Consider the following 21,963-nt stretch of genomic DNA (forward strand, 5'->3'; position numbering starts at 1 on the left):
GGCACACACAGTGCAGGAGGCAAAGAATCACAGCAGGAGGCAAAGAATCACAGCTGGCAGTGCCCCCCCATCCCACCACTAACCCCCAACCCCCCACCCCCGGGTCAGGGTCCACAGCCTGAAGCTGCAGCCATAGCTGCTCAGCGGGCCTCTTTTCAGAGCTTGGAATGGAAAATTAACAAGGGCTGCTAGGTCTTTTATTTCATATATTCTTACGTCGATGTAATAACCATCGGGTCACCATACTGATCTCCAGGATCTATCCTTCTGATCTGGTTGGCCAGGATGGCCCCTCCTTCCATCATGTTCTCAGTTAACATATACCAATATTATAATAATAGACATCCTATTAATGTAGAATTGAATTAACCCAAAATCCTAAATATATTTTTGGATTGCTAATATTGTTCTCTATTAACAGTAGCTCCCATTTACTATACCTATAGGTATTCTGCATATGTTGTCTTTGGTATTGATAATAACCCTGAGAAGTGGGTATTATATTCCTCATTTTACACTTGGAATAGGAAAGGCAATCATGCACACACCAGGGTATTATGCAAGCAAACTAGCAGTAGAATGTCGAACAGGGATAAATAGATGAAAGAATGAAGGAAGGCATACACCTGTAGCATGAGATACAAAATGAGCAAATGACTTCCTCACTTTTCTGAGTGATCATCATGGAAGTCCTTTATGAAGAAAGTCCCCCTAATAAATATAAAATATGATTTCACCTTCTAAAGTTCAATATGCATACACAATTCAAGGACCATTCACATCTTAACCACATCAAGTGTTTTGGCCAATGAATACGGCTTATCTCCCTACTTATTCACATCTTCTTTCATTTCTCTCAGTGAAAGTTCTCACTGAGAATTTTATGGTTCTCAGCGTATGAATCTTACATATGTTTTGTCAGCTTCATTCCCAAATATTTAATATTTGATGGTATTGTTATTAATTTTAATTTCTGATTTTTCATTACTAGCATATAAAAACACAGTTGATTTTTGTACGTTGGTCTTACATCCATGATCTTGCTAGATTCACTTGTTAGTTCTAGGAGTTTTTCTGTAACTTCCACAGGATTTTCTACATAGGTGATCACATCAGCTGTGAATAAAGAAAGTCTTATTTCTTCCTCTGTAATCTGGAGGTCTTTTATTTCCTTATCTTGCCTTATTGCATTGGTTCCCTGCCTTGTTCCTGATCCTAGCAGAAAACATTCCTTCCTCACCATTGAGTGTAATATAAGCTTTTCATGGATGTCATTTATCAAGTCAAGCAAATTCCTTTCTATTCCTAGTTTACTGAGAGTTTTTATCAGGAATGGATGTTAAGTTTTGTCAAATTATATTTTTGTATCTATTGAGATGATCAGATAATTTTTAATTTTTAGTTTGTTAATATAGTAAATTACATTGGTTGATTTTTAAAATATTAACCAACCCTGCCTTCTGGGGATAAACCTCAGTCAATCATGAAGTAGTAGCCTTTTTTCTATATCTTTGGATAAAATTTTTTAAAATGCTAAGAATTTTTGCCTCTATGTCCATGAAAGATAGGGTCAGTATTTCTTTTGTACTATCTTTTTCTGATTTTGGTAATTGAGAGTAAGGCTGTTGACACAGAATGAGATGAGAAGTATTCTCTCCTCTTCGATTTTCTAAAAGAGTTTATGCAGCACTGATAGTATGTCTTCCTCAAATGTTTGACGGAAATCACCAGTGAAGCCATCTGGGCCTAGAGTTTTCTTTATGAGAAGGTTTGTAACTACACATTCAATTTCTTTAATAAACATAGGCTCATTCAGATTATCCACTTCTTCTTGAGTGAGTTTGGTAGTTCGGGTCTTTCAAGAATTTGCTTCATTAATTAATTAATGTAGTAAGGTCACCTCTCTCATTTCTAACATTGGTAATTTGTGTCTCTTTTTTCTTGATCAGTCTGGCTAGAGCTTTATCATTTTTATTGATCTTCACAAAGAACCACCAGCTCTTGGTTTCATTGCTTTTCTCTAATGTTTCTCTGGTTTCTACTATATCAGTTTCTGCTTGGATTGTTATTACTTCCTTTCTTCTGCTTCCTTTGGGTTTGTCTTTTTCTTGTTGTTTAGGTCATTGATTTAAGATCTTTTCTAATATATTCATGTAGTACTATAAATTTCTCCATAGCTATTGCTTTAGTGACATCCTATAAATTTTAATATGTAGTGGTCTTATTTTCATTATGTTCAAAATATTTTCTAATTTCCCTTTTGATTTCTTCTTTGACCTGTGGGTTATTCAGAAGTGTGTTATCTAGTTTCTAAATATTTGGGAACTTTCAAGATGCCTTTCTGTTATTAATTTCATTTTCTTAAGGATTATTTATTTTAGAGAGAGAGAGCATGTGCACAAGCATGGGGGTAGGGAGGGACAGAGAGAAAGAATCTTCAAGCAGACTCCCCACTTGATCAAGCCGGACCTAGGACTCGATCCCACAACCCATGAGATCATGACCTGAGTCTATACCAAGAGTTGGGTGCTAAGCCGACTGAGCCACCCAGGTACCCCTCTGTTTATTAATTTCTAATTTAATTCCATTGTAGGCAAAAAACATATACTGTATGATTTGAATCCTTTTAAACTTACTGACTTGTTTCATGTGCTAGCATATGGTCTATTTTGGTAAATGTTTCATGTGTGTGTGTTTCTTAAGGTGTATTCTGTTTTTGGGTAGAGTGTGAGTAGTGTGATGTTAGATCTTAGCTTTTTTATTTTTATTTTTTAGATTTTATTTATTTGAGAGAGAGGGAGTGAGCATGAGAGCAGAGAAGGTCAGAAGGAGAAGCAGACTCTCCATGGAGTTGGGAGCCCAATGCGGGATTTGATCCCAGGACTCTGGAACATGACCTGAGCTGAAGGCAGTTGCTTAACCAACTGAGCCACCCAGGCCCCAGATCTTAGCTTTTTAATTAAAGACATGAATTTCATGGGGCGCCTGGGTGGCTCAGTGTGTTAAAGCCTCTGCCTTCAGCTCAGGTCATGATCTCAGGGTCCTGGGATCAAGCCCCGCATCGGGCTCTCTGCTCAGCAGGGAGCCTGCGTCGCCCCCGCCCCCTGCCTGCCTCTCTGCCTACTTGTGATCTGTCTGTCAAATAAATAAATAAAATCTTTAAAAAAAAAAAAAAAAGATGTGAATTTCACTCATAATGTCATCTGAAAAAAGCAAAGAGTAAGTCAGCAAGAAAATTCCGAAGAATCCAATGCTAAATAAAACCAAATGGTAAAGGAAAAGCTAGTATCCTTGGTGAATGGAAGGCTAGAGTCAGATGGCTTGGTTTTAGTCCTGTCTTAGTCCCTAACTTACTATGTGACTTTGTAACTTTGAGCAAATCACTGTGTCTTAGGCCTTAGGTTTCCCATTTTTAAAATGGGAGATTCAGGGGCGCCTGGGTGGCTCAGTGGGTTAGGCCGCTGCCTTCGGCTCAGGTCATGATCTCAGAGTCCTCGGATTGAGTCCCGCATCGGGCTCTCTGCTCAGCAGGGAGCCTGCTTCCTCCTGTCTCTCTGCCTGCCTCTCTGCCTGCTTGTGATCTCTCTCTGTCAAATAAATATATAAAATCTTTAAAAAATAAATAAATAAATAAAATAAAATGGGAGATTCACTTTCATTTGTTGAGTTCAGTGTAAATTGGAAAGTACCAAGAGGTAAACAAATGTATTTGCCCTTCAATCCAGTAGGAAATATTCTGGAACTCTACTCTAAGAAAAGAATCTGAAAGAAAAAATGTTACATGACCTCAGCAGTATTATTATAATAGTGAAAAACTGGACTATCTACAAACACATCAGTAAGGAAGATGACTAAATAAATTATGGTTCATCAAGCCTATGTTTCAAGCAAAAACTAATAATAATGTATTAAAATCAAAATATGAAATAACATGCTTAATGATTATAACTAGACTAAAGAGCGTTTAAGAAAGGAGTTGAGAGTAAGTCCCATAAAATAGGGATGGTTAATAATTAAGACGTTGGAAATACAATTTTTTCTCATCTCTATTTCCTAACTTATTAATAAAGCACACTATAACAATAAAAATATGTATCACAAAACTAAATTCAGCAAAAAGTAAATTTGTGTAATTAAGGAGTTTTGATTAGATGGAGCACTAAATTCTTTTCCAGTTCTAATATACTATAATTCTGTTTCATGAAAAGGAAAAATTTTCAGTTCTTTGCTAGAAATAACTTAATTAGGAAACGTGATGCTCAAGTTTACAAAATTATTGAGTTAGAGGAGGATTAGTCAGTGTCTAATGTTGAGAACTTTCAGAGGGCAGAGTAGTGGTGAAGGAGAACCATGGTATTCAGTGCATATTTCCAAGTCCGATGGGGAGAAGAAACCTAAGAACAGGGGAGGAAACTAAAAGATGGTAGTGGGGAGACAGGATAGAAGAAAATGACTGGAAACAGATAAGGGTGAACAGATAGTGTGTGGGAGTCCTCATCATTGGCTGTCAAGATACCACCTCTCGTATAAGACCCCCATAGTACAACATGTCCCCCAAGTACACTGCTATATGTAAATATGTATTTTTTCATTGCTGTATCAGAATTCTAATTTTTTTCTTTGTACTCATCCAACTTCAAGGAACTAAAATCTCTCTTTTCTCATGTCCCCAGTCGTGGCCTCAGATTCCCTCAGACTTTGTGAGCCTCTCACATGCCCTCTGAGATAGGTTTTTCCTGCCCTGACAGGCACCCACCAGTCAGTCAGCTCCAATTCACCTCCAGGATAGCCCCATAGTATTTCAGCCATTTAAAAAAAGTTTTTAGGGGCAGCTGGGTGGCTCAGGCTGGCTTCTGCTCAGGTCATGATCCCAGGGTACTGGGATCGAGCCCCACACAGGGATCCCTGCTCAGCAGGGAGTCTGCCTCTCTCTCTCTCTCTCTCCCTCTGCCACTCCTTCTGCTTGTGCTCTCCCACTCTCCCTCCCTCTCTCTCACTCAAATAAATAAATAAATCTTTTTTAAAGAGGTTTTTATTAAATAAAATGTATTGCTTTTTCTATCCTTATTGTAGAAAATCTGGAAATTACCCCCCAAAATGGCTAAAATTTTAAAAATCATTTGTAATCCCTCCACTCAGAGATATGTTTCTTCAAATATTTTTTCCATGCCTGTGTATTATTTTTTTTTAATTGGACCACACTGTTGATATTTGCCAGTTTTCCCAAGTACTACACTATGTACATTTTCCCATACCATCAAATATTCTTTTAATGATTTAAGCATTCCATCATGGATATCAGAGAATTTTTAAAAATGATTCTACATTTGTAGAATATTTAGGTTTTCCAACACGTTGTTATTACAAGCATTGCTACAATTCATAATGCATTGAGGACTAGAGTTAGAAGTCTTAGTCCTAATCTTGGTTTAGTTCCTAACTGTTGACTCTGTAACTTTAAGCAAGTCACTTAAACTCTTGGGCTTTGAGTTTCCCATCTTCAAAACAGACTCTTAATGTGCACTACCAAATTGCCTTCTAGAAATTGTCAAATTTCAAATTGTCAAATTGTCAGATCAAAGTTAGGAAATTGCTTGTTTCTCACAATCTTGCCATCACAGGGTTTTATGTTTTTAAAAAAATCATTGTCATTTTAATGAGTAACAAAATGTATCTCTTTTAAAATAATGGTGTTTTATTTTGATTTATATTTCTTGATTACTTAATTGTTATTTGGACTTTGTCAATTACCTGTCTAAACACTTTGTCCATTTTTTAATGTGGGTATTTGCCTCTTTAATGGCTTACAAAATTCTTCATATGGTAACAATTTTTTTCTGCTACACATGTTGGAAACATTTTGTCCCCAGGCACTCATTTACATTTGGGTTTTAAAAAGTTTAATTTCAAGCTTTGAGCAGTGGCAGTATCGTAGCCAATGAGGTTTATCCGAGGCTCGATTATTGCTAATTGAAAAAGTTTAATTTCAAAACTTTTAAGTCAGAAAAAAAACACACAATGGAAGTTCCCTTGACAACTTCAAGCAGACTAAGACTAGACGCTCAAAATCTGCAGATGATCAGTGTAAATGCACACAGTACAGGACCCAGCTAATAATAAGGGTTAAATGATAGCTTTCATAATTAAGACTGATAACAATACTACTTCAATGAGAGTCTTTCGTCAAAACCCCCTTGTCCAGCCCCCTTGGTCACTCATCCTTTTGTGCCCATTTCCCCTTCCCCCATTTCATCCTTTAAAATGTGAGTGAGGACAAGGCGGATAGTTTCTCCAACGGACTGGAGGATCCTCAGACAGCCAAAGACAAAAGAATGAAGAGAAGAGAAAGGGAGATGGACTCACCACCTTTGGAATCGAGGGCCCTCTGTCCCTCACCAGCAGAGCTGGAGTCTCCAAGCTGGGAACGCTCCCTCCGGCCATTCAGGAAGATGAGGCACCAGACAGGGACATCAGGAAGGCCATGGAGGTGAGCCTGGGAAGATTTCACCTTTTTATTCGAAGCCCAAAGCCAGGGGCTCCCCTAGCTGTCTCCTATACACCAACAAGCCACACCCTGCCTGTCCGCTCCTGATAAAGGAACAGAGCAAAGAGGAGGCTAAAAGCGAGGGAACATTCCCAGTGCCACCCAGTGTAAGGGAACTTTGCCCCTCAGCCCCCTTTCCCTCCCAAGCTAACTGCGTAATGATTCCCTGCAATATGTTTTGATCCTATCATACTCTTTCGGACAAGCTTGCTCCCCTTTACTTCCCATATTAGAGTAAAATTGAAGATTAGTTTCAAAGACACCCACCAATTAGCTGCCTTCTTTAACCCACTACCTTTATCTCCAGCTGCACCCCGACGTGTGTTTTCTGACAAACAGACTTGCTTACTGTCTCCCAACATGTGATAAACCCTTTCCTGCCTGGCTTGCTTTCATAATATCCATACCTCTACATTCATAATATTCATAATTGTATCCTTAACAATGCATTATGTATTTTTGACCTTTATACAGATGGAGCACATTGTACTTAATTCCCTGTGATTTTCCTTTTTTCACTCAACCTTAGTTTCTGAGTCTAGCAGACAGCTGTGCTGGCCCACACTATAGGCCCTCAGCCCCGCCCCCCCTCACCCTTGCCCCATTTTGGCAGGAGGAGGTAGCTGAAACTTGTAGGCGAGCTGCCAGCAAGCCACCTCAAAGGCCACAGTGTCTCTTTGCTTATCTGAATCTGGCCTCTACAAAGGCTGGGAAGGCTGTTCAACCTGTATGCAGCCCAGGAGTTCAGGAACCTTAATACCCCAGGGGATAAACTGGGCAGTGACAGGCATCAGCAGAAAATGCTCTAGCTTCACACCTCCGGAGGGACAGTTCTGAGCTGTATTCTTTCTACACAACACCTCAGAGAGTTCCCAGAGGGAATGAGCTCAGTAACCCACAGACATCAGTAGTTCAATAATGCAATTTTAGCACTTTTTCTTCCTTTTCTTCTCACTTACCATTTCTGATTCCTGGGATCACCTCCCTTTTTTTTTTTTTTTTTTAAGATTTATTTATGCAACACAGAGAGAGACAGCAAGAGAGGGAACACAAGCAGGGGGAGTGGGAGAGGGAGAGGGAGAAGCAGGCTCCCCGCTGAACAGGGAGCCCAATGCAGGGCTCAATCCCAGGACTCTGGGATCATGACCTGGGTCACTTAACGACTGAGCCACCCAGGCACACCCTGATTCCTGGGATCACCTCCTAAGTAAACTCTTGCACAGAAGGACTCAATTCATGCTCTCCTTTTTGGTGGGGTACAGATTAAGATACCAAAATCCAGATGGATTCACAGAGTTCTGGTACATTCATTCCTCACTGTGTGGTAGACATTGTAGGAATATGCCAACATTTCGTCCATTTCCTCATTGATAAAAATGTGGTTTGTGTCTGGGCTTTGGCTTCTACAAACAGAGGCTAGGAACATTTTTTTTTTTTTAATTAACATATAATGGATTATTTGCCCCAGGGGTACAGGTCTGTGAACCATCAGGCTTACACACTTCACAGCACTCACCATAGCACATACCCTCCCTAATGTCCATCACCCAGCCACCCCATCCCTCCCCCCCCGACCCCCCAGCAACCCTTAGTTTGTTTCGTGAGATTAAGAGTCTCTGATGGTTTGTCTCCCTCCCGATCCGATCTTGTTTCATTTTTTGCTAGGAACATTCTTTCCTGGTTCACATGTGCAAGAGTTTCTTTAAGACAGCCATGTGTGAGGTCTGTGGGGTCCATGAACTCCAGGAGCTCCTGAGACCCTTTCATGAGGTCCCCTGGTATTCTTATGTTCATAATAATACTAAGCTGTTATTTATTTTTTCGTTGTGTTGACATTTCATCTGCTCCTGTGGGCTCGAGAGATCCCAATAAAAACAGATCGTTCTCATGAGCTTGGTAGTGACATTAAGGATTAGTGATTTTTTTGATGTTGTGTAATGAAATGTGTCAACATTTGAAACATCTGCATAAGTCCATGAACCAGTAACTTCCAAATGGTTAATGCATATCTTGACAAAATCATGCAAAGATAAAAGATCTATTCAATATGCAAGATACACCAGTGGGTTTAACTGTGGCAGAGTATGAGAAGTTCCCTGGTGTATTATACATTTGAAAGTTGCTAAGAAAGTACATCTTAAATGTTCCCACCACAACAAAGGTAATTTTGTGACAGGATGGAGAAGTATCAGCTAATTTTATGGTGGTAATCATTTCCCAGTGTAAGCGTATCAAGTTTACAAGTTGTATACCTACCTGTCAATTATATCTCAATCAAGCCTAGAGGGGAAAAAGACAAGAAAAGTTTACTGGTATGATTTTAGATCCTATGCTGTAGTAACCTTTCAGAGACTACCACTTGCCAAGTTTGGCTATATTATCAAAGAATATCCACAATTATCTGAGGAGATGATTGAAATGCCTCTTTTCCAGTTACATCCGCTTCAACCACACAGCCTACTGCCACAGACCAAATGCAAGAGCCCATATGAGAATCCAGTGGACTTCTAACCAGCCAGACGCTTAAGAGATGTAGAGATATGTAAAACATTGCCACTCCTCTCACTAATTGTTTTGTTTCAGAACATAGCTGTTTCTCATATAACATGTTGTTTGTGTTAACATGTGTATATGTTATGTTTATGTCATGTTTATGTTAACATGTCTATGTTAACAGAAGTGTTTATGTTAACGTGTGTATTGTCTTCTTAAAATTTTTAATTTAAATTCAATTAATTAACATAGAATATATTATTAGATTCAGAGGTAGAGGTCAAGTGACTCACCAGTTTTATGTAACACTCAGTGCTCATTACATTACGTGCCTCCTTAATGCCCATCACCCAGTTACCCCAACCCCACCTCCCTATTATTGTCCTTTAGTGAAGTAATAATTATATTGAAAACTTCTTACTTCAATTTCTACTATGGCAAATTGCAAAAAATATAACCCATATAAGCTGAAGCTCTTTAAGGTCCTCAATAATTTTTAAGGTACACACACAACTACATACATCATGCTATCACTACATCTACCAAAATTGGCAATAATCCCTTGATATTATTTGATATGCAGCCTACGTTCGCACATTTTCAATGATGTCAAACATGTCTTTTTACACGTGGTCTGTTCAAATCTGGATCTAAGCAAGATACACATATTACGTTTTCTGGTTAAGTTCCTAAAGGGTCTTTATTCTATAATGATCCCTCTGTCTTCTTTTAATTTTAAGATTTTATTTATTTATTTGAGAGAGAGAGAGAGAGAGAGTGCATCAAAAAGGGAGAGGGAGAAGTAGGTTGGCCACTAAGCAGGGAGCCTGATGCGGGACTCAATCCCAGGACTCTGGGATCATGACCTGACCTGAAGGCAGTGGCTTAACCGATTAAGCCACCCAGGTGCCCCCTTTGCTCTTCTTTTAAAATTTTTCTTTATACTCTTGATTGTTGGTAAAACTTAGAAATTTGCCAGGGCGCCTGGGTGGCTCAGTGGGTTAAGCCTCTGCCTTCGGCTCAGGTCATGGTCTCAGGGTCCTGGGATCGAGCCCCGCCTCAGGCTCTCTGCTCGGCAGGGAGCCTGCTTCTCCCTTTCTCTCTGCCTGCCTCTCTGCCTCCTTGTTGTCTCTCTCTGTGTCAAATAAATGAATAAAATTCTTAAAAAAAGATTTAAAAAAAACTTAGAAATTTGCCTTGTACAATGTCCTACATTCTGGATTTGGCTGATTGCTTTCAAGTGGTATTATTTAATTTATTTCTCTAACCCTCATATTTCCTGTGAATTGGAAACCTAGAGGTTTGATTAGATTCAGGTTCATTTCTAAGCTCTGTGACCTGGGTGAGAGTCTAACTTCCTGTGTCTCAGTTTCCTTACCAGTAAGAATGGTTAACTACCTCTTTGGGATGGAGTAAGGATTAAATTAGTTAAAACATGTAAAATGTTCAGAACAGTGCTTGACGCCCAATATATGGTAGTTATTATCATTACTTGAGGAAAGCCTCCAACTTCAAAGCCAAAGCCAGAGACCAAAATAAACAACAAAGACAATCTAGGAAGTAAAAGAAAATAGCAGAAAATTACAATTGATGTCCTCAGAAATATGAAATAAGAGAAGATCCTGAATCCACAACACAGAGCAAGAGGTTTACCTAGGGAACCAGGAAAAACTCTTGGAAATTAAAACTTTATAGCAGAAACTAAAACATTCAAGAGAAGAGCTAGGGGATAAAGTTCAGGAAAATCTCTTAAAAAGTAGAATAAGCAAAACCAAGAGATGGAAAATGAGAAAGAAAAGATTTTTAAAACAAGGAAATCTATCATAGAGAACATCTTCCCAAAGCCTACACATTTCCTGAGTGCCTTGCACAATGAACAAAAAACTTACCTTGACATATCATTATGAAGGTTCGGAGCACCAAAGATGAAGGAAAAACATATATCCTAAAAAATTCCAGAAAACAAACTCACAAACAAAAATTATAGAGGACGTGATGGAAATCAGATTAAATCAGACCTCTTCAGACTCTAGCCACGTGAGAAGCTAAAGAACAATGGATCAATGCCTTTAAAATTCTGAGTACGATTTCCAATCTGGAAATCTGTATCCTGTCAAGCTGCCAAGTGTGAGAGTAAAATAAAGCCATTTTTAGACAAGCAAAGTTTCAGAAATTTACCTCCCATGAACTCCTTCTGGGGAGGTTACTGGAGAATGTGCTCTTCTAAAATGAGAAAATAAATCACAAATGGAAGATCAGGAGATTTGGCACCAGAGAGTAAGATGGGAATCCCCAGGATGTGGTTAGGGGAAATTCTAGGACAACAGTTGGACAGTGAGGCCAGGATGGAGAGAGGAGGACGGGCCCAAGGAAGGATGTCTCCAAGAAAAAAAAAAAAAAAACAACCCTGAAAGATCACCAGATTCATGTGACCAGATCAAGAGGTGTTTTACAGTCCAGATGGAAATTTTGGGGGCAGAATTAACAGAAGAATTAACAATAGATGCATAATTAAGTGAATGGGAAAAAAAGGAATTTTGGACTCTAGGAGGGAAAAGTTGTTCAATAAAGTGAAAGGAATCTTAGTCTGGTATACAGCTTAAGTGTAAAAATATTCCATAGTCATACTAATGGAAACTCTGGCTCAGCTAAGTAGGGAATTGTGCACACTGGCCAAGTCTGTTGATGGTCACAAAAAGACAGAAAGATAGATACAGAGGTTGATAGATAGATAGATAGATAGATAGATAGATAGATAGATAGATAGATATCATAAACTCATAGAGGAAGAATAAGGAGGGGACTTTCATTCCCTCCAGAATCCAACCTCACTTTCCTGATGAAGAATCCCAAACCAGTGTCTCCACACCTGTACCTTTCTGGAGTTAGACAACTTCTTGCCGCCTCTAAGTGTAAACTAACTCTCTCTTAGGTATACACGCACCCTCTACCTCAATCCTTTCCCAAGCCAACACAGCATACCTTCATTCCTAAAAGTGTCTCCACTATTTTTCCAAATATTCTCCTTTGGCTTTTCCACTCCTTCATACCCTATATCCAGTCTGTTTTAGTTGGCTTTCTAAAGACTTCCAAGGTTCCTGCCCTGTTTCCAGCCGTAATATAGTATAATCTAATCTGACCATTTTTATTATTAACAATAATCCAATCAACATTAATATAGAAGCTTAAAATAATATTTGTTAGACGTTCCTCAATTAAAAGAAAGTATAAATCTTGCTAAAGTGTAAGTATTCTTTGTAGAAATTTTGTAAAATACAGAAAGGCACAAAGAAGATAAAAATCCCCTCTGTTCTTAGGGTGCCTGGATGGCTCAGTCAGTTAAGGCATTTGACTCTCAATTTTGGCTCAGGTCATGATCTCAGGGTTGTGAGTTGGAGCCCTTCTTTGGGCTCCACCTTGGGTATGATTCTGTCTCTCAGGGCGTCTGGGTGGCTCAGTGGATTAAGCTTCTGCCTTTGACTCAAGCCATGATCTCAGGGTCCTGGGATTGAGCCCCGCATCAGGCTCTCTGCTCAGCAAGGAGCCTGCTTTCCCCTCTTTTTCTGCCTCCTTGTGATCTCTGTCTGTCAAATAATTTTGAAAAATCTTAAAAAAAAAAAAAAAAGTCTCTCTCCCTCTTCCTCTGTGCCTGCCCCTGCTTGCTCACTCTGCCTCTCTCAAAAAAAAAAAAAAAAAAAGAAAAGAAAAGAAAATACCCTCTGCTCTCAAAATAATCTGGATTTATGTTTTGCTATGTTTTCATACAGCCTCTTTCCTGTATGTATAGAATACTTTTTTTGAGACAAATGCTGTGATTATGTTGTATGTTCTGCTTTGTAACTTTTTCATTTAATAAAAATGTTTTATTATGTCAATAAATATTCTTCTATGTCATTTTAATGGCTGCATAGAATCCCATGTCAGCTATCCTATTGATTATTTAATCAACCCCTGTTACAATTATTTTGGTTGTTTGCAGTTTTTTTTACACTGAAGAAGAGTGCTATCTCTGGGGCACCTGGGTAGCTCAGTGGGTTAAGCTGCTGCCTTTGGCTCAGGTCATGGTTTCAGGGTCCTGGGATGGAGCCTCACATCCAGCTATCTGCTCGGCGGGAAGTCTGCTTTCCACTCTCTCTCTCTGCCTACTTGTGATCTTTCTCTGTCAAATAAATAAATAAAATCTTAAAAAAAAAAAAAAAGAATAGTGCTATCTCTGATACTTAGGATAACCTAGAAGTGGAATTGCTGAATAAAGGTTGCGCTTTTTCAATTTTTGTGGTTAAAAAAAACCCGTATTATAAAATTTCCCACCTTATTTAAGTGTAAAGTACAGTGGTATTAAATAAATGCATATTCTTGTGCAAAAGATCTTTAGGACTTTTTCATCTTACAAAACAGAAACTCTATATCCATTGAACAACCTCCTGCTTAGCATCCATCAATTGTTTCAATTCTTGCCTGATTCTTAGAGGAACAGAAGTAGGGGATCTGGAGGACATGTCCTCTCCTGGATAGGCCATTGTCCTAGCCTGAAACCTAGCAGAAGTACTTGCCCCGATACTTACTAGCTGTGTAACCATGGACAAGTCATTTAACTTCTCCGTGCCTCTCTTCCCTTATCTGTAAGATGGGGATAATAACATGTTATTACACATGTATATTACTGGACACATTTATCAAAAGGAATAAATGAGTTAATAAATGTGAGCTCTAAGAGCTGTGCTTGCGATGTCATAGGCTCTGAAAAGAGGCAGCTATTGTTATTATTTTTTAAAGATTTTATTTATTTATTTGACAGACAGAGATCACAAGCAGGCAGAGAGGGAGGCAGAGAAAGCGGGAGGGGGCTCTATCCCAGGACCCCGAGATCATGACCTGAGTGGAAGGCAGAGGCTTAACCCCCTGAGCTACCCAGAGGCCCCTGTTATTATTATTATATCATTATTATTAGACTGAACAAGATTTCTGTTGTCAAAGCATTTACCTACCATTTTCTTCAATCCTGTTCTAATCAATGAAAAACGATAGCCAACTATTTTAATTTGAAAAATTATTTCAAAATAATTGTAAAATTCTAATTGTAAAACAACTGTAACTGTAAAATGATGTATTATCTGTGAGCTTGAACGTTTCTCTATACTTATACTGGTTATTTACATTTGTCCTGACATCCTTCTTCAAAGTCCCGTGGCCGGCAGGACTTCACTTGGTGCTCCTAACAAGCTCGTAGATCAAGAAGGCGCAAATCACCATCCCTACTTTTCGAATTAAGAAACTGAGGCCCAGGGGCGCCTGGGTGGCTCAGTGGGTTAAGCCGCTGCCTTCGGCTCAGGTCGTGATCTCAGAGTCCTGGGATCGAGCCCCGCATCGGGCTCTCTGCTCAGCAGGGAGCCTGCTTCCTCCTCTCTCTCTGCCTGCCTCTCTGCCTGCTTGTGATCTCTGTCAAATAAATAAATAAAATCTTTAAAAAAAAAAAAAAAAAGAAACTGAGGCCCAGAATGTCACAATTCTCATCCCAGGCTTCCCATCTCACCCTTCAAAGCCTAGCAGCTGCCCCACAAAATGTTCCCGAGAACTGCACTGTTAAACCTCCCCAGTCCCAGAGCCCACGCTCGGGAAAGACAGGAGACGCCCAGATGTATTTTCTGCGCACGCGCAGCCCCCAGGGGGCGGGGCCTCAGAGAGCGCCTGTTTCCCGCCGCCGCCCCGCCTCCCGGCCCCGCCCCCGGGTCACCGCCCCGGCCCCGCCCAATCCGAGGCGCGGTGGGCTCGCGACTCCAGACCCGGAGGTAGGGGAAGGCCGGGGTGTCCCACGTGGGGCCTTGCCGGCGACGCGTCGGAATCCCGGAGTACCGAGACGAGGCGGGCTAGCGCCGACTCCCGACCGTCGCCCGCCGCCATCTTGCACCCGGAGAGGGCAGCGGCGGGAGGGGGAACGTCCCCTGGGGCCGGACTTGGGCCCAGGGCGGGCTGTGGCGGAGGGCGGGCCCGGGCGGGGGCAGGCGGGGGCCCTGCGGCCGAGCGGGGCGGTAACTGTCCGGCCGCGGGGAGGTGGGAGGGCCTGGCCCTGAGGCCGGAGACGGCGCGAGGCCGGAGCGGGGCTCCGGGGTTGGGACTGGCTCGCCCCGCGGGGCCGCGGTGTCCTCACGGTTAGAAGAGCCAGGCCTTGTCGCTTGGTCCTCACGCGAATGGGCTGTTGTCCCATTTTGCAGACACGAAACTAAGGCTCAGAGTAGAGAGAGGATTCTAGTTTAGTATTTAAGTATCTTAGTATTTAATATCAGGAGAAAGTTTGCCGCACTGCCTCCGTCTATTTTATTCATTTCTTTTTCTTTCCTTAGAAATTAAAAATACAGAAAAAAATTTTAAAATTTCAGAAAAATAGGTATAAAACAATTTGCCCGGGGACACCCAGCAAGGTCATGGCGGTGGGTTCAGTCCTAGTCCATCGAATCCAGCGCCCTTTCCACGGGGCCACTCTGCCTCACCTGTCAAGGGAGGGGGCTGAACTCTGGGATTAGTGAAGGGAGGGACTGGAAATTCTTTTTCTTTGCTGTGCTTTCTTTCTTTCTTTTGTTAATCAGTCAGTCTCTTCTGCACCATCCAGGTCAGAGCTAACAAGTGTTCAAAAGTTAAGTCATGGATCAACCTACGCGGAAAGAAAAATCCAAAGTTAAAGAACCTGTCAGCAGAGTTGAGAAGGCCAAGCAGAAATCAGCCCAGCAGGAGCTGAAGCAAAGACAAAGAGCAGAGGTGAGATTAAGGAGGAGGCCTGTACACCTGTAGTCTGCTGGAGATGATGCTGGAATAGAGAATGAGAAGAGGGGAGAGCTGTGGCGGGGCATGCTACCTGCCTTCCAGTATAACAGCTCTTCTCCCAGGAGATCAGTGAGGTTCAGGATGATGAAGTGACAGCCCAGAGTCACATGCCAGGTTAGTGTCAGAACCCTGACGGTCTCCAGATGACTCCTGGTGCAGAGCTTTTGTGGAAGAAAGAAAGGAAAAAGAGAAGGGGCATGGAAGGGAGGGGTCAGAGTGAGACAACCAAGTGTTGGACACCCCCTAGCGCAGATGTTCAGGCGTTGGCCTGGAGAGTAGCTGCTTATAACCAGAAGTAGAGGCCCAAGCGCTACACCCACCAAACCTGTTTCTTTGTGCAGTCAACACTTGGGATCAACTTCAGAATGAAAAGCTAAACTGCTCACGCTACCCGTGTGGCACCACATCCAGACATGTATTTTTATTTTAGTATTTATTATCAGAAGAAAGCTTGCTGCAAATTTTTCCCTCTTTCTAGGCATTTTATTTGTTTCCCTTTTGAGAAATTTAAAAATACAGAAAAACAAAATATTAGAACAAACACCGGGGTACTTAGCATGTCAGATTGGTAGTGGTTACTATTTTGTTCTATTCACCTGGAGCCTTTTAGATAAATAAAAATTACATATGAATTTAAAGTCCTCTTTGTCCATTTCCTGTCTTACACCCTTTTTCCCTCTCTGTGGACATCCACTATAATTTTTTATGCTTTTACACTCATATATTATTAGATATCCTTGAGTAACATATAATATTCTTTTGTGTTTTAAAATTTTACATTAATTCTGTTTTATTTTACATTTTGCTTACATAGGTTTTTTAGAACTGTTCATGTTAATATAATCTAGTTATTCCTCATCACTGCGTATAGTAGTCTGTTTTATTTTTATTTATTTATTTTTAAAGATTTTATTTATTTGAGAGAGAGAGCAGGGAGCCCCACGCAGGCTTCCATCCCAGGACCCCAAGATCATGACTCGAGCTGAAGTCAGACATTTAACTTACTGAGCTCCCAGGTGCCCCAGATTTATTTTTATTGTTTAGGTTTTCATTTAAATTCCAGTTAGTTAACATACAGTGTAATATTAGTTTCAGGTGTACAAGACAGTGACTCCGAACTTCCCATATGGCACCCAGTGCTCATCACCCATCACACCCATCCCTCCCACCTTCTGGTAACCATCAGTTTGTTCTCTGTATTCGAGAGTCTGTTTCTTGATTTAAGAAACTAAACAAATAAGATGCGCCTGGGTGGCTCAGGCCGTAAGCGTCTGCCTTCAGCTCAGGTCATGATCCCAGAGTCCTGGGATCGAGCCCCCACATCGGGCTCTCTGGTTGATGGGAAGCCTGCTTCTCTCTCTCCCACTCCCCCTGCTTGTGTTCCCTCTCTCGCTGTGTCTCTCTGTCAAATAAAATTTTTAAGGGGGAAAAAAAAAAAAAGAGGGGCGCCTGGGTGGCTCAGTGGGTTAAAGCCTCTGCCTTCGGCTTGGGTCATGGTCCCAGGGTCCTGGGATCGAGCCCCACATCAGGCTCTCTGCTCGACGGGGAGCCTGCTTCCTCCTCTCTCTCTGCCTATCTCTGCCTACTTGTAATCTCTGTCAAATAAATAAATAAAAAATCTTAAAAAAAAAATAAAGAAACAAAACAAATGAACATAGAGGGGTAAAGAGAGAGAGATACAGTCGTCCATTTTATGAATCTAGTATAATTTCTCCTTCCTCCAGTGATGAACATTTTAAATTATTTACAGTTTTTTCGCTACTATAAACGTTGCTGTAGTGAAAAACTTAGATGTCTCCTTTGGCACTGTGCTAGCATTTCTGTGGAGCGTACATGACTAGAAGTAGATTTACCGTGTGTATTTCAGTTTTACTAGACATTGCCAGATTGCTGTCAAACGGATTGTACAAGTGTGCGGTCCCATCAGCGGTGTAAGAGGGTTCTCATTCCTTATTTCTTCTCCATCTTGATAGTGGCCAACTTTAAATTTATGTTGATTTGATCCACCTGTAAAACTGAGCCACTGTGCACCCGGCACTGTTGCCCAGCCTGAGATACATGAGTGGACGAGGCAGAGAAGAATCCCCACCTTCGTGGAGCTTGCGTTCAGTGCGAAAGGCAGACAGTCAGTATAATAAGTAAATTGAATAGTGTATTCAAAGTTAATCCATAAACTGAAATCCACCTTTGGATTAAGACAGACTATCTGAGAACTGTGGACATGGATCCTAACAAATCATTCTCCCCTTTCCTTCACCTTCCCCTCGCCACCTGGATCCAGGCCCCCCTATAATTGTACTGCATTGCACTTTGGGGAGCAGTTGGAGCGTTGTTGTAAGAAACAGCCTGAAGAAACCATCCCTTGCACACACTGTAGGGATAAATATGGAGGACATTCTCCGTGTCCTTATGGCATCCTTCTGATGAGGTTCCACAGGTTAGATGTCTTAGTCTGACTCCAAATTCCAGCTTGTCATGAACCCCAGGTCTTCCCATGGGACCTCGGACAGGATGCTTCACCTCTCTGCACCTCAGTGCCTCAGTTCCCCCTTGCAAAACAAGGGCAATGATATCTACCGCAGAGACTGTTAGGAGGAACAGAGATGCTGTGTGTAAAGCACTCAGCAAATGGCAGCAGTCCTCGGCAGGAACCATGGGCTTCCCAGCAGTTGGCCTGCTTTGATTGGGCAGACTCTGGGTGGAAGGACTGATTGTGTTGATGGTGACGTGCCAAAATGGAATACTGGAATCCAATATTGGAATATTGCCATGTAATACTGCCTGGCACGGGGCCCGCTTACATGCGCTTGACCACAGGTGTCCTCACACCAAAGCTGATTGTTGCTACTCCCATCCCGACCTTTGTAAGTCGTGCCTGGCATAAGGCAGGGAGATATAAATATAAAATAGGTGACTTTGTGACGTAGAAGATATTATCCTCACTTGGAAGCACAGAACCCCTAGCCCCTCAGGGATGGAGGGGCAGTCTGCGAGCGAAACACATCTGACCTTGGGCTGCTGCCGTTGGCTTTATCTGTGCTGCCTGGAATGTGATCTCCTAAGATAGGAATGTGACAAGATCCTTGTGGGGAGGAAGACAAATGGTTTCCATTCAGTTCTACATAGATGCCGCAGTCCAGAAAGTTAGATAAGTGGGAGCATCTTGAGAAGTAAATGGAACAGAGGGCGCATGTGGCCTGCATTTGACGCAGTTGAACACCCTTTCCTTCCTGAAAGTCTTTCATTCCTTGGCTCAGACCTGCTGACCCATTTTAAGTCTCTTTTTTCTCTGCTTATTCTATTTTCCCTTCCACCAGCCTGCCTTCTGGATCTAGAGGTCTCCAAGAAGCTACTTAGTTTCCCTCTCAGTCCCCAGTTCAGTCACATGCAGATTAAAATGCTCAGTAAAGCATGAATGGATGACGCAGAGGTTCTAATGCTTATATATTAGAAGTATATTCACATATATATGATGTTTACAGCTTAAGGAAGATGAACAAAACCAACACCCTGTGTACCACCCAACTAAAGAAATAGAATGTGACCAGTAACTTGGAAGCTCCTTGGGCCCCACTGTGGTCCTGTCCCCAACCCTTCCCACCAGCAGTGTCCTCGTTCCTTGATTTTATGCTGATTATACCCTTGCTGTTCTGCACTAATTTAGTATTTCTCTGTGTACCCCCAAATAATATTTTGCAGCCTAACAGTATGCTGTCTAGTCAGGCATGTTTCTGAATTTCATATATGTTACCATATTCTATGACTGGTTGTCTTCACTCACCTTCTTTTCTTTTTTTAAACTATTCAGATCTATTTGTTTATGTGTTTTCATTATGGTAAAATGTACATAACAAAAAAGTTAACCATTTTAACCATCAATGTTAGCTTTTTGAGAATCATTTGTGTTGTTTTTAGAACTGTTTCCATCACTGTGGAATTCACCTTTTCCTTAAAGATTATAGGATCTTACCATAGTAAGAAAAAAAAAAATGGGGGGGGATTATAGAATCTTTCAAACTTTCTATTTAGTCAGTTTTGATCATTTTACTCTTTCTAGCAATTCATTTCATTTCGGTTTTCAAACTTATTGACACAAAGTTCATAATATTTTTATTTAATCCTCATTATATCAGTAATTATTCTTCCTTTTTTATTATAATAATGTTTGTTTATGTCAACCTTTTTGTCTTGATGAATCATGTCAGAGATTTGCAGGATTTTCTTTTTAGTATTTTCAAAGAACCATCTCGCAGGGTTGGTGATCCTCGCACATTCAGTTGCCTTTTCTGCTCTTTATTTTGTGTTTTCTATTTGTCTCACTTCTTGGGTTCTTTTTTCCCCCCTTGTCTTTTCTTAAACGAATCAAGTTATATCACCTACACAGAAACACACTCCTTCATTTTTCCCTTCTACAAATTGGAAAGTTTTCTGATGTTTCTGCTCGTTAGTCGGCAGATTGATACCACAAGGATACAGAAAGGTGAGGAATGAAGTAGATACCCTACCTTTCACCTGAGAATGTCTCTTGCAGTTTTCATTCCATCCCCACTGCCTACCCTGCGCCATATTCTTGCTGCCTCCTCCCTGGACTGTTGTAATGAGCCTGTAGGTGGCCTACCATCTCTTCTTCCACTTTATCCCTCACATGGCCTCCAGTTATCTCTCCCCAAGCAGAGATCCCATCAGGTTGTCCCTAGCACACTAATCTTGCTGGCTCTCCAGAGTCTGGCCAAAGTCCAGAGGTCATGGAATGGCATTTAAGGCTCCTAACGCACTTGTCACTGTCTCCAGCTCCCCGAACTCTTTAATATCCTTCATATAGGCATCATTGAAGTTTCCAGAACTAATCCTGTACTTTTCCATTTTATTTGTCTCATCATACTACCCCCCCGGCTGTCACCTCCCATGTCCCTTCCGCAGTCTCTTATTTGTTCAAATCCTCCTGACCCTTTAAAAGCCAGATCAAGCCACCGCATCTCTCCTGATTCTCCAGATGGAATTAGCATCTGCCCTTCTCCCTCGCCTGCATCACTGCTGCGTTACTGGTATTTCCAAACGTCACAGCCTGTGGCGTCTGAGGACAGGTGGAACAGCTGCCGCTCGCACTAACGGATCTTTTTCTCTGCTTCAGATCTATGCCCTCAACAGAGTCATGACAGAACTGGAGCAGCAGCAGTTCGACGAGTTCTGTAAACAGATGCAGCCTCCTGGAGAGTGAGACGCCCCCGCGCACAGAACCAGACAAGACCCCCCGAGGCTGGCTTTTTCCATGTGGTTCCCGTTTCCCTGAGATGGTCCGCTTGGAACCTTACAGAACTAGACAAGAAGATGTTTGCATTATTCCGGAACTGGGGTAAATCTGAACTTCCCATATGTCACTTCTGCTTCACTGGTTCCTTCAGTCTGAATTGGCCCAGTGCTTGCTGAAGAGACTTGTTTTGTTCTTCTAAGACAACAGATTCTTTTTTTTTTTTTTAACTTTTTTCTATTGCTTGAGAAAAATCAGCATTTCTCATGAAACTGTAGATCTTCTCCAAAAATATAAATAAAATACTAAGAAAATGTCTGTTTGCTCCTACTTTAGCTTGGGGTGCCTAGCCACAGAAAGCAGCGCCAGAAAGAATTTAATAGGTAAGACAAGTTGAGGTGAACGGAGGGAACCCTTTCTCCTTCAGGAGGGAATGGAAGGGAGAAGGTAAGAGAAAGAAAGTGAGTATTTCTAGTTTTCATTCTTCCTGGAACCAAAGCTCGGCAAACCCAGCAGCTCCTAAGTTTTTAGCCACACGGGTATAAATATGTGAACCTCGATTCCCCGATGGGCTGCAGCTAGGATTCCTCTCGCCTTGTGGCGGACAGTTCGCAGCAGGCTGGTACCAGCAGGGTGACTCGTGCAGGTGCTTTTCACTTTTCACTCCAGGAGCTACTTTATCAAGCCTAGAAGAGTTTTTATGATGGGAATATCCGGACTGGTTCCTCAAGAACCATTCACCTCCCCATCCACCCACCTGCCGTCTTTAAGTATCAAAGTGTAAACTTTCTGCCTGAGACGCTTGTGCCAGGAATGGTGGTTCCTACTTGAGCTTTCACGATGCAAAGAGTAATTTTAA

At 41.4% G+C, this 21,963-nt stretch overlaps 2 protein-coding genes and 1 pseudogene across 5 annotated transcripts in view; 2 read left to right on the forward strand and 1 right to left on the reverse strand.

Moving 5' to 3' along the window:
• Positions 1-14,287, reverse strand: part of ERMAP (erythroblast membrane associated protein (Scianna blood group)) — a 30,910-nt gene extending 16,623 nt beyond the window's left edge. The window contains exons 1-3 of the mRNA XM_047728246.1: positions 14,195-14,287; positions 13,603-13,657; positions 6,364-6,493 (exon numbers count right to left, since the gene is read on the reverse strand). Coding sequence (XP_047584202.1) covers positions 6,364-6,493; positions 13,603-13,617 — 145 coding nt within the window. The 5' untranslated portion in view covers positions 13,618-13,657; positions 14,195-14,287. The remainder of the gene's footprint in view (positions 1-6,363; positions 6,494-13,602; positions 13,658-14,194) is intronic.
• Positions 5,910-6,059, forward strand: LOC125099413 (uncharacterized; annotated as a pseudogene).
• A 425-nt stretch (positions 14,288-14,712) lies between the features above and the next one.
• On the forward strand, positions 14,713-21,420 carry SVBP (small vasohibin binding protein). Of its 4 annotated transcripts, none has more exons than XM_047728249.1 (3): positions 14,713-14,842; positions 15,652-15,790; positions 20,988-21,420. In XM_047728249.1, exons 2-3 carry the CDS (start codon positions 15,677-15,679, stop codon positions 21,072-21,074), a joined length of 201 nt encoding a protein of 66 aa, XP_047584205.1. In that variant the 5' UTR covers positions 14,713-14,842; positions 15,652-15,676; the 3' UTR covers positions 21,075-21,420. The 4 variants fall into 4 exon arrangements, with proteins under 4 accessions (XP_047584205.1, XP_047584203.1, XP_047584207.1 ...); XM_047728247.1 differs by having other exon boundaries at positions 14,713-14,826; positions 15,645-15,790; XM_047728251.1 differs by lacking the exon at positions 14,713-14,842 and adding an exon at positions 14,858-14,954 and having other exon boundaries at positions 15,645-15,790.
• Positions 21,421-21,963: the final 543 nt, after the last annotated feature.

The sequence above is a fragment of the Lutra lutra genome, chromosome 4 (genome assembly GCF_902655055.1).
Source record: "Lutra lutra chromosome 4, mLutLut1.2, whole genome shotgun sequence".
Taxonomy (NCBI): Eukaryota; Metazoa; Chordata; class Mammalia; order Carnivora; family Mustelidae; genus Lutra; species Lutra lutra.

Coding starts and splice junctions, on each gene's coding strand:
- SVBP (XM_047728249.1), top strand. CDS start 15,677: ATGGATCAACCTACGCGGAAAGAAAAATCCAAAGTTAAAGAACCTGTC. Junction 15,791..20,987: donor AGCAAAGACAAAGAGCAGAG/GTGAGATTAAGG, acceptor TCTCTGCTTCAG/ATCTATGCCCTCAACAGAGT.